General features: G+C 44.7%; 1 protein-coding gene across 3 annotated transcripts in view; it reads left to right on the forward strand.

Annotated features, from left to right (window-relative positions):
- The window catches only part of LOC132399478 (protein kinase C beta type), a 346894-nt gene that overhangs the window by 211557 nt on the left and 119718 nt on the right, over positions 1–15619 (forward strand). For all 3 annotated transcript variants that reach the window (XM_059979897.1, XM_059979895.1, XM_059979896.1), the window contains 2 exons: positions 5572–5683; positions 7550–7678. In XM_059979897.1, coding sequence (XP_059835880.1) covers positions 5572–5683; positions 7550–7678 — 241 coding nt within the window. The remainder of the gene's footprint in view (positions 1–5571; positions 5684–7549; positions 7679–15619) is intronic.

The raw sequence follows: 15619 nt of genomic DNA on the forward strand, positions 1-15619 counted from the left end.
ACTGGATGTACTTCTCGCAGGTGTAATCACCTGGGACACTGGAAGTCTCTGTGCCTTCCTGCATGTTGCAGGAGGATTCCATTATCCTGCCTGCTATCCCCATTGTTCTAACTGAGCAACTATAAAGGTGGAAAAATAATAAACTGTGGGTGAAAAAAACAACGTTCACATCTCACTGAAGCTTCAGAGCTGGCGCATCAATGTTTGCTGTACTGCACTTGTCTGTAGCTCTTGCACTTTATTCTGCATTGTTACCTTGTTCTACTTCTATTTACTGTGTTATGATTTGACCTGTATGAACAGTATCAAGACTGTTTCATGGTACATATGACAATAATAAAACAATTCTAATTCCAATTTTGCTTGTGCCTGTATGGCAGTGATAAAGTATGTAGAAGGCAAATGCTGGAGGAACTCAACAGGAAGGGCAGCATCTATGGAAATCAATAGACAAGCTGAGACCCTTCTTCAGGACTGAGATGGAAGTGGGAAGACACCGGAATAAAAAGGTGGCAGGAGGGCAAGGAGGCTAGCTGGACGGTGATTGGTGAAGCCAGGGCTGGAGAAGAAGGAATCTGATAGGAGAGGGGAACGGGAAGGAGGAGGGGGCCCAGGGGAAACTAATAGGCAGGTGAGAGGAAGTAAAAGGTCAAAGTGGGGAATGGAGGCGGAGGGTGGAAATTCGTTTACCAGAAGGAGAAATCGATATTCATGCCATCAGGTTGTAGGCTACCCAGATGTAATATAAGGTCACAAACAAGAGAAAATCTGCAGATGCTGGAAATCAGAGCAACGCACACAAAATGTCGACTGTACCTTTTTCTATAGATGCCGCCTGGCCTGCTGAGGTCCTCCAGCTTTTTGTGTGTGTTGTTATGGCATTGTGCCACCCTAAGGGTGGCCTCATCTGGGCTGAAGAGGAGGTCATGGGCCAGCATGTCGTAATGGGAATGGGAATTAAAATGCTTTTAGCAGATGGTGCAGAGGTGCTCAAATGAACTGTCCCCCAATTTACAATAAGTCTCAGCACTATAGAGGAGGCTGCATCATGATAGACAACTCCAGCAGAATTTAGAAGTCATTTAAATCTTACATCCATCCCACAAGATGAGGGAGTAAAGTTCTTTGCATTATGACTCCATTGCAATGTACAGACATGTGAATTTAAAAGTCTAATGGCTTGTAGAAAGAAGCTGGCCAGTAGCCTGTTGATCGTGGCTTTAATGCTGCAGTACCGTTTGCCAGACGGAAGCAGCTGGAACAGTTTTTGGTGGGGGTGACTGGTGTCCCCAGTGATCTTCCAAGCCTTCTTTCTGCACCTGCTGATATAAATGTCCTCAATGGAGGGAAGTTGATGGCCACAGATGATCTGGGCTGTCCGTACCACTCTCTGTAGTGCCTAGCGATCAAGGTTGGTGCAGTTCCCATACCAGGCTGTGGTATAGCCAGTCAGGATGCTCTCAGTGAAGCTCCTGTAGAAGGTCTTGAGGGTTTGGGGGCCTGTCCCAAACTTCTTCAGTTGCTTGAGGTGGAAAAGACACTGTTGTGCTCTTCTTTCCCCTCAAAGTTGGTGTATACAGCCCAGGTGAGATCATTGGTGATGTGTATACCAAGGAACTTGAAACTGCTCACCCTCTTAACTGAAGATCCATCGATGTTGATTGGGTGGAGCCTGTTTCTGTTCCTCCTGTAATCCACAATCAACTCTTTGGTTGTCAACTTTGGTGCCATGGTGTCAACTTCTCCTCTGTAGGCTGTCTCATCACCGCTAGAAATAAGGCCAATCAAAGTCATGTCATCTGCAAATTTGATCAGTAGATTGGAGCTCTGTGTGGCAGCACAGTTATGGGTGTAAAAGGAGTCAAGAAGGAGACTCTGAACACAATGTTTGAGGGTCAGAGGTGAGGGAGCCCATCCTGACCACCTGTTGGTGATCCAATAGGAAGTCGAGGATCCAGCTGCACAAGGCAGGGGTGCAGGCCAAGGTCTATGAGCTGTTGGTCAAGTCTGCAGGGAGTTATGGTGTTAAATGCTGAGCTGTAGTCCAGGAACAACATTCCAACATGTTCATCCCTCTACTGTGGCAGATTCACAGGTGAAGTGTTGCCTCACCTGCAAGGACTGCACGGGGCCCTGAGAGCCAGCGGAACTGCAGAAAGCAGGGTGGGGAGGGTAATGATATGTTCAGGGGCAGGATCTCTTGATATCGCGGAAGTTGTGGAGGATCACATGTTGGACACAGAGGCTAATGTGGTGGTCGGAAGGATAAGAGGAACACTATCACTTTTAAGGTGGTAAGATGGGGTGAGAGTGGGTGTGCAGGAAATGGAGGAGATGCGGGTGAGGGCAGCATCAATAGCGAAAGGAGGGAAACTGCATCCTTTAAAGAAGGAGGACATCTCTGATGTTCTATAATGGGAAGCCAAAATGGAAAGGAGGCAAAGAAACTGAGAAAAGGAAATAGCATTTTACAGGAGATAGGGAAATGGTATAGTTGAGGTAACTGTGAGAATCAGTAGGTTTATAAAAGATGTCAGTTGAGATGGAGACAGAGAGATTGAGAAAGGGGAAGGGTCATGTGTGAGGTGGACCAAGTGAATTTAAGGGCAAGGTGGAAGTTGGAGGGAATGTCAATAGGAAATGCTGGAGATGGTTATCACTTACCCTCTGCCCCTCAACCCAGGTACTAACCCCCTCCTTTACTCTCTGTATATCCATGACTGCGTTGTCACCCACAGCTCCAATCTGCTAATTAAATTGCTGATGACACTAGACTGATTGGCCTTATCTCAAATAATTATGAGGCAGCCTACAAAGAAGAAATCACTACCCTGACACAGTGGTGTCAAGAAAACAACCTCTCCCTCAACATCGCAAAAACAAAGGAGCTGGTAGTGGTCTACAGGAGGAATGGAAACAGGCTAGCCCCTATTGACATCAATGGATCTGGGGTTGAGAGGGTGAACATCTTTAAATTCCTCAGCATAAACATCACCGAGGATCTCACGTGGTTTGTACATATGGGCTGTGTGGTGAAAAAGCCACAACAGCGTCTCTTTCACCTCAGATGGTTGAAGAAGTTTGGTGTGGGCCCTCAAATCCCAAGAACTTTTTATAGGGCATAACTGAGAACATCCTGACTGGCTGTATCCCTGGTATGGATACTGTATTTCCCTAAATCGCAGGACTCTGCAGATAGTGGTGCGGACAGTCCAGCGCATCTGTAGACATGAACTTTCCATTCAGAACATTTACAAAGACAGATGTGTAAAAATGGCCCGAAGGATCAATGGGGACTGGAGTCACCCCAACCACAAACTGTTCCAGCTGCTACCATCCAGGAAATAGTACAGCAGCATAAAAGCCAGGACCAATGGGCTCCGGGACAGCTTCTTCCACCGGGCCATCAGACTGATTAATTCAAGCTAACACAATTGTATTTCTATGTTATATTGACTATGCTGTTGTACATATTTATTATAAATTACTATAAATTGCACATTTAGATGGAGATGTAATGTAAAGATATTTAATCATCGTGTATATGAAGGATGTAAATAATAAAGTCAATTCAATTCAATTCGTAGTGTGCGTTGTCCAGCTACTTTCAATTTTCACTCCATGCCCGCTCCATGAGTGTTGCTAGAGTGCTGGGTGCTGCCTGTATGTGGCATGTTCTGAGGAACTGTGAATGAAACTCAACAATGTACACCATCAGTGAATAGCCAACTTCTGACATAATGTGACTGTAGATGGTTAGACCTGAAATCAGGAATGCCCTTTCAACTCAGATGAGAGAGATGTTGCAGCCTCGATCATCTTCTTCTCTGCTGCTTCTGCCTGTTCTTATTGGAGATGTTGGGTCCAATATGTTTTGCTCTGGTTCCATGATGCAACGAACCCTTGATGCCAGAGTCAGCTGCTGGAACTTATTGTTAGAATACAATTCATTTGTCCATTTTGCACTGAGTTTGTATTGAGGTGTGAAACCTCCCAGAACTGCTGATACCAAACAGAACATCAGAGGGAGATGGCTGGTGAAGAAGGTAAAGCAAAGGATGTGGCCTTCAACAGCAGCTCTGTAGCAGTGTATACACTCCACCTCAGGCCTTCCGAACACCGTCATAAACCAGTACACACTCCATCTCGGGCCTTCCGAACACCATCATAAACCAGTACACACTCCACCTCGGGCCTTCCGAACACCATCATAAACCAGTACACACTCCATCTCGGGCCTTCCGAACACCGTCATAAACCAGTACACACTCCATCTCGGGCCTTCCGAACACCATCATAAACCAGTACACACTCCATCTCGGGCCTTCCGAACACCATCATAAACCAGTACACACTCCACCTCGGGCCTTCCGAACACCATCATAAACCAGTACACACTCCATCTCGGGCCTTCCGAACACCATCATAAACCAGTACACACTCCATCTCGGGCTTTCCGAACACCATCATAAACCAGTACACACTCCACCTCAGGCCTTCCGAACACCGTCATAAACCAGTACACACTCCACCTCGGGCCTTCTGAACACCGTCAGAAACCAGTACACACTCCATCTCAGGCCTTCCGAACACCATCATAAACCAGTACACACTCCATCTCGGGCCTTCTGAACACCATCATAAACCAGTACACACTCCACCTCGGGCCTTCCGAACACCGTCATAAACCAGTACACACTCCATCTCGGGCCTTCCGAACACCGTCATAAACCAGTACACACTCCACCTCGGGCCTTCCGAACACCATCATAAACCAGTACACACTCCATCTCGGGCCTTCCGAACACCATCATAAACCAGTACACACTCCACCTCGGGCCTTCTGAACACCATCATAAACCAGTACACACTCCATCTCGGGCCTTCCGAACACCGTCATAAACCAGTAGCCTTGTCACAGGGATGTGAATAACTCTCCAAAGTTTCCATTGTATTTGCATAGTGCTCAGCTACACTGTCCCTCATGTTCCTGTCTTGTACACGACCTCCTCACCCGCCTTTATCTTGCTCCATAGTCACATCTTGCTTTCCATCAGAAAACACTTCCTACTGTGCTCATGCCATGGTGAGGTTTTCACCTTTCTGCAGTTTAAAACCCTTCAGTCCCTCTTTCATGCACCATTCATTACCTATCAGTGCAACCCTAAACTAGTTTCCGTTATCCACCAGTACCTCCTTTCCCTCAACCCATAACCCATCAGTCACTCCTCTCCCTCATTACCCAAGAGATTGCCTACCAATCCCTCTCCCATTACCCATTCTCCATCAATCTCTCTTTCATCATAACTTCTCTGTCAATCAGTACCTCTGCCTGTGAAGCCTTAAAGGAGAGTGGCCTTGTGGTAAGTGTTGTGTGGATTTGGCCAACACATTGTTCTCATTGACTATAGTTCTCACTTTTTGAAATGTGTAGACAGGAAATTAGTTGGTTGCAGCCTCACCCTCAGTAGAGGGAACTGCACTGGGTTCGAGTGCATTTGGGGATTCTTCCTTCCCTCGTGCTTCTTCTTGTTGTTTTGTGACCACATTTCTGTATTTTCTTTATTTCAGGATCCCCGGAACAAGCATGAATTCAAAATTCACACCTACTCTAGCCCAACATTCTGTGATCATTGCGGTTCTCTCCTTTATGGGCTCATCCATCAGGGCATGAAATGTGACAGTAAGTAACCTTTCCAGGTATAACTTAGTTCCTGCCATTGTTGAGAGAGTGGCTTTGAGTGGGGTAGAGGAGATCTATTGGGATTTCCAGAGGAAATCTCCTGATGTTAATTTTAAGGGTGTCACAGAGAAGATGGGGATACTCTCGACGCATGGTTGCTGGGAAATGTGATGATGTGCCTTGGCCCTCAACACTGATATTGGGCCAGGAAACACTCCAGCCCCAGTGGAGGGTAGCGGGATCAGTATGGTGAATGACAGGTCTCATTCCAAAGGATGCCAGGATTTTGAAATAACAGTGTGCACATTTTTAATAAATGTAAAAGCAAACTAGGTCTGGAAATCTGAAATAAGCAGAAAATGCTCTGCAGGTTAGTTAGCCCCTGTGGAGAGTGAAGCAGAGTCAGCATTTAAATTGCAAGAGACCATGTTGCTCTCCCACTCTGACCTCTTTGAGAATAGTCTCCTGCACGGTTACAGCAAGAGCCATCACAAATATGAGGAATGATACCTTGATAACTAGGATAGTGGAGTGTCATTATCTGGGGTCAAGAGTTAGCAGTGGGTGTATCATCTGGTGTCATGGGGTAGGGTATCTTTAGGGGCAAGTGTATCTGGGGTTAGAGGTGAAAGCTTAAAAAGGATTTCGGGTCATTGTGTAGGGTATCAAATGGAATGAGGGTTATACCTGGCTAGAGGTGGCAATGTAGTGGACCTGCAGATAAATTTAATAAATAAACCTCCCAGGTTCAGTAATTAGTTTGTCACCTAAGCCGTTTGATGACACGAACTTTGATCATGGTTTTTGAAGTGTTGGCCAAGGTTTCATATCCTGTGTTGAGCATGTGTTTGTACCCTTGAGCTTTCAATATAACTCTGAGTTTTGGTGAAATAATGACCACACTATGCTCCGGGTCACCATCCTGGGACCTTTGGGAATATGAACAGGAAGGCAGATTATTATCTGAACGGTGTAGAGTTAGGTAAGGGAGAAATACAAAGAGATCTCGGAGTCCTTGTTCATCAGTCACTGAAGGTGAATGAGCAAGTGCAGCAGGCAGTGAAGAAGGCTAATGGAATGTTGGCCTTTATTACAAAGGGAATTGAGTACAAGAGAAAGGAAATCCTTTTGCATTTGTACAGGGCCCTGGTGAGACCACAGCTAGAGTATTGTGTACAGTTTTGGTCTCCAGGGTTAAGGAAGGACATCCTGGCTGTAGAGGAAGTGTAGCGTAGATTCACGAGGTTAATTCCTGGGATGTCTGGACTGTCTTATGCAGAGAGGTTAGAGAGACTGGGCTTGTACACACTGGAATTAAGGAGATTGAGAGGGGATCTGATTGCAACTTATAAGATTATTAAGGGATTGGACAAAATAGAGGCAGGAAATATGTTCCAGATGCTGGGAGAGTCCGGTACCAGAGGGCATGGTTTGAGAATAAGGGGTAGGTCATTTAGGACAGAGATAAGGAAAAACTTCTTCTCCCAGAGAGTTGTGGGGCTGTAGTCAGTCAGAGGCCAATTCTCTGGATGCTTTCAAGAAGGAGCTAGATAGGTATCTTATGGATAGGGGAATCAAGGGATATGGGGACAAGGCAGGAACCGGGTATTGATAGTAGATGATCAGCCATGATCTCAGAATGGCGGTGCAGGCTCAAAGGGCCAAATGGTCTACTTCTGCACCTATTGTCTATTGTCTTTACTGTTTGACTGACCTGGAGTGGTTAGAGCAGAGTTTGTTATGGGGCATGAATCCTGTTCCCAGAGTGATTCTGCACAGTATGCCCAGGCAATGTCAGCACCAGGGTGCTGTGGCCTGACTGAAGGTGTAAGTAGCAGTAAGTGAAGTCAGTGTCTTTCTTTGCAGCCTGTATGATGAATGTCCACAAGCGATGTGTTTCCAACGTGCCCAGTATGTGTGGCATGGACCACACTGAGCGAAGAGGACGTATCTTCATCAAGGCGGAAATTGTCAAGGACCTGCTCACTGTCCTGGGTAAGTGCCATATTGTACTGCTCACAGGCAAATGCTGACTCTTGACCTCCAGACACACACTGGATTAATGCTTTCTAACTGTTTCTAACTGCTTATCCATGGAAATTTGTATAACATTAGCCCAGTTATATCATCAACACTATCTCTGAAGCTGATGAGAAGATGGACCTTACATTGAAAACCAGAAATAAACGTCCCTTTACCATCCTGTCCTTATTAACTATACTGCCCTTTGAGAATGGTTCCCAGTGAGACCCTGGAACATGGGAAACCACTTGCCAAACCTCTAGTAGCTAGAAGGACAAGGGCAGCAAAAACATGGGAATGCCAGCACTTGAAGGTTGCCCTGGAACTAATTCCCTGTTCTTTCACTATTGCTGGCTCAAAATTCTGGAACTCCCTCCCTAACAGAGTTAGAGTTTAATGACAGGGTGCGAGGAAAGACTGTTTGATTAAATTGCAATTATTTCAATGCAACATGCCTGACAGGTTGGGCAGATGATCCTGATTCATGAATATCTAATATTGGACTGCCATATTATAGCCTTAGTCACATGGCTAAGGGGATTAGGGTCGGTGGTGACAGGACTGGCAACTGAATATTCTTGGGTGAATGTGCTATATGTGAAATAAAGGTGGGGGAAAGAGAGGATGGGGAGTTGCATTTCTGATTAAGGAGAGCATAATGGCAGTGGTCCCAGATAAATTACTGAGGGATTGTCCAGTGAGGCTTTTTGGAAGGAACTGAGAAATAAGAAGAGGGTTGTCATCTTGTTGGTGTTGTACACTGGACCCTCCAATAGTCAAAGGAGCAAGTATGCAGGGAGATTGCAGAAAGTTGTAAAAATAGCAGGATTTTTGGGGATTTTAACTTTCTTAATAGAATTGCCACTGCCATAATAGGGTGGAATTTAAGTTCTTCAGGAAAATTTCCTCGGGCAATATATAGAAAACCTGACCTACTCTTGGGAAATAGGGCAAGGTGTGTGACTGAGGTGCCAGTGGAAGAGGAAAATTGGACAAATAACTGCAAATAAATCAATATGTAAAGGGACAGATAAATTAAAGTTCTAAATTAAGGCAAGGCAAATTTTGATGGTATCAGAAAGGAAACATATAAAGTTGATTAGAGAACAGTTTGTAGGCAAAGGGGCATCTAGCAAGTGGGAGACTTTTAAAGCAGAGATATTGAAAGTTAAAGATCTGCATGCTTCTATTAGTGAAGGGCAGGAGTAAGGGTTCCTGGATAATAGAAAACATAGAAAGCCTGCAGCACAAAACAGGCCCTTCGGCCTAAAATACTGTGCCGAACATGTACTTTAGAAATTACCTAGAGTTACCCATAGACCTCTATTTTTCTAAGCTCCATGGCCTATTCCAAGAGTCTCTTAAAAGACACTCTTGTATCTGCCTTCACTACCGTCACTGGCAGCCCATTCCATGTACTCGCCACTCTCTGCATAAAAAAAATTTATCCCTGACATCTCCTCTGTACTTACTTCCAAAAAACTGCCCTCTTGTGCTAGCCATTTCATCCCTGGGGAAAAAGCCTCTGACTATCCGCAGGATCATTGACTCTCATCATCTTGTACACCTCTATCAGGTCACCTCTCATCCTCCGTCACTCCAAGGAGAAAAGGCCGAGTTCACTCAACCTATTTTTATAAGGTATGCTCCCCAATCCAGGCAACATCCTTGTAAATCTTCTCAGCACCCTTTCTATAGTTTCCACATCCTTCATGTACTGAGCACAGTTCTCCAAGTGGGGTCTGACTAGGTTCCTATATAGCTGTAGCATTACCTCTTGGCTCTTAAACTCAATCCAACAGTTGATGAAGACCAATGCACCATATGCCTTCTTAACCATATGTCTTCTTGGGCAGCAGCTTTGAGTGTCCTATGGACTCAGACCCCAAGATCCCTCAGCTCCTCCACACTGCCAAGCGTCTTACCATTAATACTATATATAGCCTTCATGTTTCACCTACCAAAATGAACCACCTCACACTTACCTGGCTTGGACTCTATCTGCCACTTCTCAGCCCAGTTTTGCATCCTATTGATGTCCCACTGTAACCTCTGATAGCCCACCACACTATCCACAACACCCCCAACCTTTGTGTCATTAGCAAATTTACTAACCCATCCTTCCACTTCCTCATCCAGGTCATTTATAAAAATTACGAGGAGAAGGGGTCTGATTACAAATCCCTGGGGCACACCACTGGTCACTGACCTCCATCAGAACATGACCTGTCTATAGTCAGTCTTTGCCTTCTGTGGGCAGGCCAGTTCTGGATCCACAAAGCAATTTCCCCTTGGATCCCATGCCCCCTTACTTTCTCAATAAGCCTTGCATGGGGTACCTTATCAAATGCTTTGCTGAAATCCATGTACACTACATCTACTGCTCTACCTTCATCAATGTTTTTAGTCGCAGCCTCAAAAAATTCAGTCAGGCTCTGTAGGCCTGACCTGCCTTTGACAAAACCATGCTGACTATTCCTAATCATATTATGCCTCTCCAAATGTTCATAAATCTTGTCTCTCATGATCTTCTCCGTCAACTTACCAACCACTGAAATAGGACTCACTGGTCTATAATTTCTTGGGCTATCTCTACTTCCTTTCTTGAATAAGAGAACAACATCTGCAACCCTCCAATTCTCTGGAACCTCTCCCATTCCTATTGATGATGCAAGGCTGAGCAATCTCCTCCCTTGCATCCCACAGTAGCCTGGGGTACATGTTGTCCGGTCCCGGAGACTTATCCAACTTGATGCTTTTCAAAAGCTCAAGCACATTCTCTCTCTTAATGTCTATATGCTTAATCTTTTCAATCTGCTGTAAGTAATCCCTACAATCGCCAAGATCCTTTTCCATAGTGAATACTGAGGCAAGGTATTCATTAAGTACCACTGCTATCTCCTCCGGTTCCATACACACTTTTCCACTGTCACACTTGCTTAGTCCTATTCTCTCACATCTTATCCTCTTGTTTTTCATATACTTGTAGAATGCCTTGAGGTTTTCCTTAATACTGCACGCCAAGGCCTTCTCATGGCCCCTTCTGACTTTCCTAATTTCATTCTTAAGCTCCTTCCTGCTAGCCTTATAATCTTCTAGATCTCTATCATTACCTAGTTTTTTTTTTTAACTTTTCGTAAGCTTTTCTTTTCATCTTGACTAGATTTTCAACAGCCTTTGTACACCAAGGTTCCTGTACCCAACCATCTTTTGCTTGTCTCATTGGAATGTACCTTTGCAGAACATCACGCAAATATCCCCTGAACATTTGCCACATTTCTTCCTTACATTTCCCTGTGAACATCTGTTCCCAATTTATGCTTCCAAGTTCCTGCCTGATAGCTTCATATTTCTCCTTACTCCAACTAAATGCTTTCCTAACTTGTCTGTTCCTTATCCCTCTCCAATGCTTAGGGTAAAGGAGATAGAATTGTGATCATTATCTCCAAAATGCTCTCTCACTGAGAGATCTGACACCTGACCAGATTCACTTCCCAATACCAGATCAAGTACAGCCTCTCCTCTTGTACACTTATCTGAATATTGTGTCGGGAAACCTTCTGGAACACACCTAACAAACCCCACCCCATCTAAACCCTTCGCTCAAGGGAAGTGCCAATCAATATTTGGGAAGTTAAAATCTCCCACTATGACAACCCTATTATTGTTACTACCTCTCCAGCATCTGTCTCCTTATCTGCTCCTTGATGTCCCTGTTACTATTGGGTGGTCTATAAAAAAGCACCCAGTAGAGTTATTGACCCCTTCCTGTTTCTAACTTCCACCCACAGAGACTCAGTAGACAATCCCTCCCTCCTTTTCTGCAGCCGTGACACTATCTCTGATCAGCAGTGCAATGCCCCACCTCTTTTGCCTCCCACCTTGTCCTTTCTGAAACATCTAAAGCATGGCACTCTAAGTAACCATTCCTGCCCCTGAGTCATCCAAGTCTCTGTAATGGCCACAACATTATAGTTTCAAGAACTGATCCATGCTTTAAGCTCATCCACTTTGATCATGATGCTTCTTGCATTAAAGTAGACACATCTCAAACCATCGGCCTGAGCGCATCCCTTCTCTATCACCTGCCTATCCTCCCTCTCGCACTGTCTCCAAGCTTTCTGTATAGATAATGAGGGATGTTAAGGCTCTAGACAGGAAAAAGGAGGAATTTGATGTCAGGTACAGGCAAGATCTAGTGAAACCCAGCAGGACTATACTCGAAGAAAATCAAGGACTAACAGGGGGTATAAAATAACTTTGATTTGGAAGTTTAAGGAGAATGGAAAGAGCTTAAGTATATTAAGAGTATCTGTGGAGAAAATAGGGCCTGAAACACTGTGGTGGACACCTGTGCATGGAAACACAGGAGTCCTCAAGGAAGTATTTTTCATTGTTTTCACCGTGGAACAAAAATGTAGATTTTGGAGACACAAAAGAGCACAGATGCTGGAATCTGGAACTACAGAAATGTTCTGGAGGAGTTCTGTGGGTCATGCAGTGTCTGTAGAAATTGTTAATGTTTTGGGTTGAAACACTGCATCAGGACAAAATGTCAACTATTTGTTTACTCTCACAGCTGCTATATGACCCACTGAGATCCTCCAGCAGATTGTTAGTTGAGCAACTTTGACTTTGGACCCTGAGATATTTAATTTGTTGATCTTGGGGACAGTCTGCATTACTGCAGATGAGGTATTGGATATCTTAAAATGTATGAAAGATAAACGAATCTCCTGGACCTGATCAGGTCTGACCAAGAACACTGTGGGAACTTAGAGAAATACTTCAGGAGCCCTGGCTGAGATCTATGCATCATCATTAGTGATGGGTAAGGAGCTGGAAGTTGAGATATATGCATCATCAGGATATATTAGTGATATATGCACCATCATTAGTGATGGGTAAAGAGCTGGAAGACACGGTAGTTGATGTGTGCCTTTATTAAAGAGTTGAAAAGAAAAACCCGGGATTATAGACCATGGTAGATAAGGTAATAGAGGGATTTCTGAGGGAAAAGATATGCAAGCATTTGTGAAGGAATTGATTGGGGATAGTTAGCAGTGTTTTGTGTGTAGGTGATCAAATTAGATTGAATATTCTGAAAAAGTAACCAAGGAAGCATTGTGATAGATCTGGTCGATATGGACATTAGTAAGGCCTTTGATGAGGTTCTACATGGTAGGCTGCTAGGGAAACTTAAAGTGCCTGGGATTCCTTGAATAACTGGCTTGCTGGTAGGAAGCAGACAGTGATTGTGGAAAGTTGTTTTTCAGACTGGAGGCTGTGACCAGTGGTTTCCACAAGTGGCGCTGCTAGGTCCATTGCAATTTTATCATCTATTATCAATGATTTAGGTGAGGATGGACAGTCATAGCTAGTAAGTTTACAGATGACACGGAAATAGGTAGTTATTAAAGATAGTTATCAGAATTTATGGAGGGATCTTGATAAGCTGGATAAGTGAGCCTAGGAATTGGCAAATGGAGTTTAGTTTGGATAAGTGTGAGGTTTTGCATTTTGGGAGGACTTTCACAGTAAGCATTAAGGCCCTGAGGAGTGCTGTAGAACAGAGTCTAATAAGTATATGCTGGCATCACACATAGACTGCACATGCTGGCCTTCGCCAGTCAGGGCATTGAGTATGAAAGTTGGAGGTTATGTTGTGGTTGTACAGGATTCTTGTAAGGACACACTTTGATATTGTGTTCAGTGTCATCCCCCTGCTGTAGGAAAGATGCCATTAAGTTGAAAAGAGTGCAGAGGAGATGTACGATGATGTGGTCATGACTCAAGGACTGAATCATGGAGAGTGGTTGAACAGGTTGGGACTTCATACACTGAAATGTCAGAATGAGAGGTGAATATATGGAATGATCAACACATCCAAACAAGCTGGATGAACTCAGCAGGTTGGGCAGCATCCATTGAAATGAGCAGTCAGTTTTTCAGGCTGAGACCCTTCGTCAGGGTCATTTCAGCGGATGCTGCCCCACCTGCTGAGTTCCTCCAGCTTGTTTGTACGTGTTGATTTGGCCACAGCATCTGCAGTGTAATTTGTGTTTAATATATGGAACGAGCTGCCTAAGGAAGTGGTTGAGCCAAGTACTGTACATTACCAACATTTCAAAGACAGATACATGGATAGGACTGGGACATGGGCCAAAGATGTGCAAATTCTGTTGTTGCGTGAACGAAGTCACGGGAGAGAGTTACTGGTAGATACAAAGCAGTTTCTTTATTCGACAAAACAAGGTACAGCAGGCATCGTATGAAGATGCTTTCAGTCGAAAGGTCTCACTGGTCTAGCATTGGGTCGATATTTTATGTGCCAAACATCAAAGGACAACTCCATATTTACAATGTATGGACAATGCTGTCTTTGAAACCACACGCAACCTTCACACTTCCTGATTCACATCCACAGCACAGACATCCAAATGAATTTTAATCAGCATTCTCTGGACTGGGATTCACAGCTTTTAGGAACCCACTGTTCAGAGCTGCACTCCAAACTGAATGCACAATACATTTTCAAGTGTGAAGACTGGTACCTAAAGTCAATGCTGAATGTTTACGTCCTAAACCCCGAAAACGCTCTCTAACAGTCCCTCCTCTTGGCCCCCTGGACAAACATAAATTTGTACCAGGGAAGGCCAACCTACGAGGATCTACTCAAATAGGGCATCAAAAATGCCCTGCTTGGAATCCTTCCCCCAATTATTTTGTATGCTTCTATATCTACCCTATCATCCCTAATCGTTACCTACAAAATGCTGAGCAGAGAGATTGGTGCAGAAATCTGAACGCTTTAGAAATGCAGCTTTGTTCGTATTCCTGTCAGCTCTTTGCCTGCTGGCTGTTTGCAGCTTAATCACATTCCTTGTCTTCAACCCTTCATTCTCTGGTCACTAACTCTCTCTTTTTCCAGGGGCACCAGCAAGGTAAGTGCATCAGGCTCTCTCATCGATACACAGGAAATGGTTGGGGTGGTCTCTGTTAATGACTGCAAGGACCTCTCCCTGGTGGCACCCCCTTCCAAACTGACCAGTCGATCACTGGCCCAACTGCTGAAAGGGCCCAGCTCATTTGTATTCACTCCCATTCAGGCTGGGGGTGACAGCCTTCAAATGCCATGTGCAACCTTTCTCAGTCTGAAATGCCATTGAAATTGTGGAACTTGCTCTCTCTGCTTTAAATCCCTCCCCATCTATTTTCCCCAATATCTTTTCTGTTCTGTGCTATTAAACTAATCAGCTATCTTCAGTAACCAGCCCTCATTACAGAGTACCATTACCATCACACGAGCATGCTATTCACGGGATTCTGCCATGCTCTTTGTGTCTTCTGCCTTCGCATTTCTAGTGGGTATGTTTTCATCAGCGGTGGTCAGGTCTGGTATGGCTGGCTGGTGTTCCTGTCTTAGGTTCTCTGTAATTTCATGGTTACTGGGTCCCCCACTCTGTCTATGGGAGCAATAAGAGGGTAAGTTGTATGCTTTAACCAGAATCCAGTGTTTCCATCAGCTGCCTCGCCGAGTTTGCACACAGACACAAGTGTCACTTGTAAGAACTACCATTTGTGGTCCTTTCCACCTGGGGGTGAACCCTGGCCTTCCCAGCAGCATCCTCACCCTGACTTGGTTGCCAAGCTGTGGAAGGACCATCTCCTTTCCCTCTGGCTTTCTCTGATCAGTGATTCGCTGCCATTGTTTCACTCGGTCCTTCAACAATTTAAGTTAGTTACAAAGGCTTTTCACACACTGTGTTACACTATACCTGTAAGCCCCAGGCTCCCCGCAACCCGTAATTACCCATAAGGGAGTTGCTTTGCTCGCCTCATCAGTGATTCATAGAGGCTGAGACCCAATGTGCATTTTGGGGCTGCACACAATCCCATCGGGATTCCTGGTAA

Source organism: Hypanus sabinus, chromosome 9, assembly GCF_030144855.1.
Source record: "Hypanus sabinus isolate sHypSab1 chromosome 9, sHypSab1.hap1, whole genome shotgun sequence".
Classification (NCBI taxonomy): Eukaryota; Metazoa; Chordata; class Chondrichthyes; order Myliobatiformes; family Dasyatidae; genus Hypanus; species Hypanus sabinus.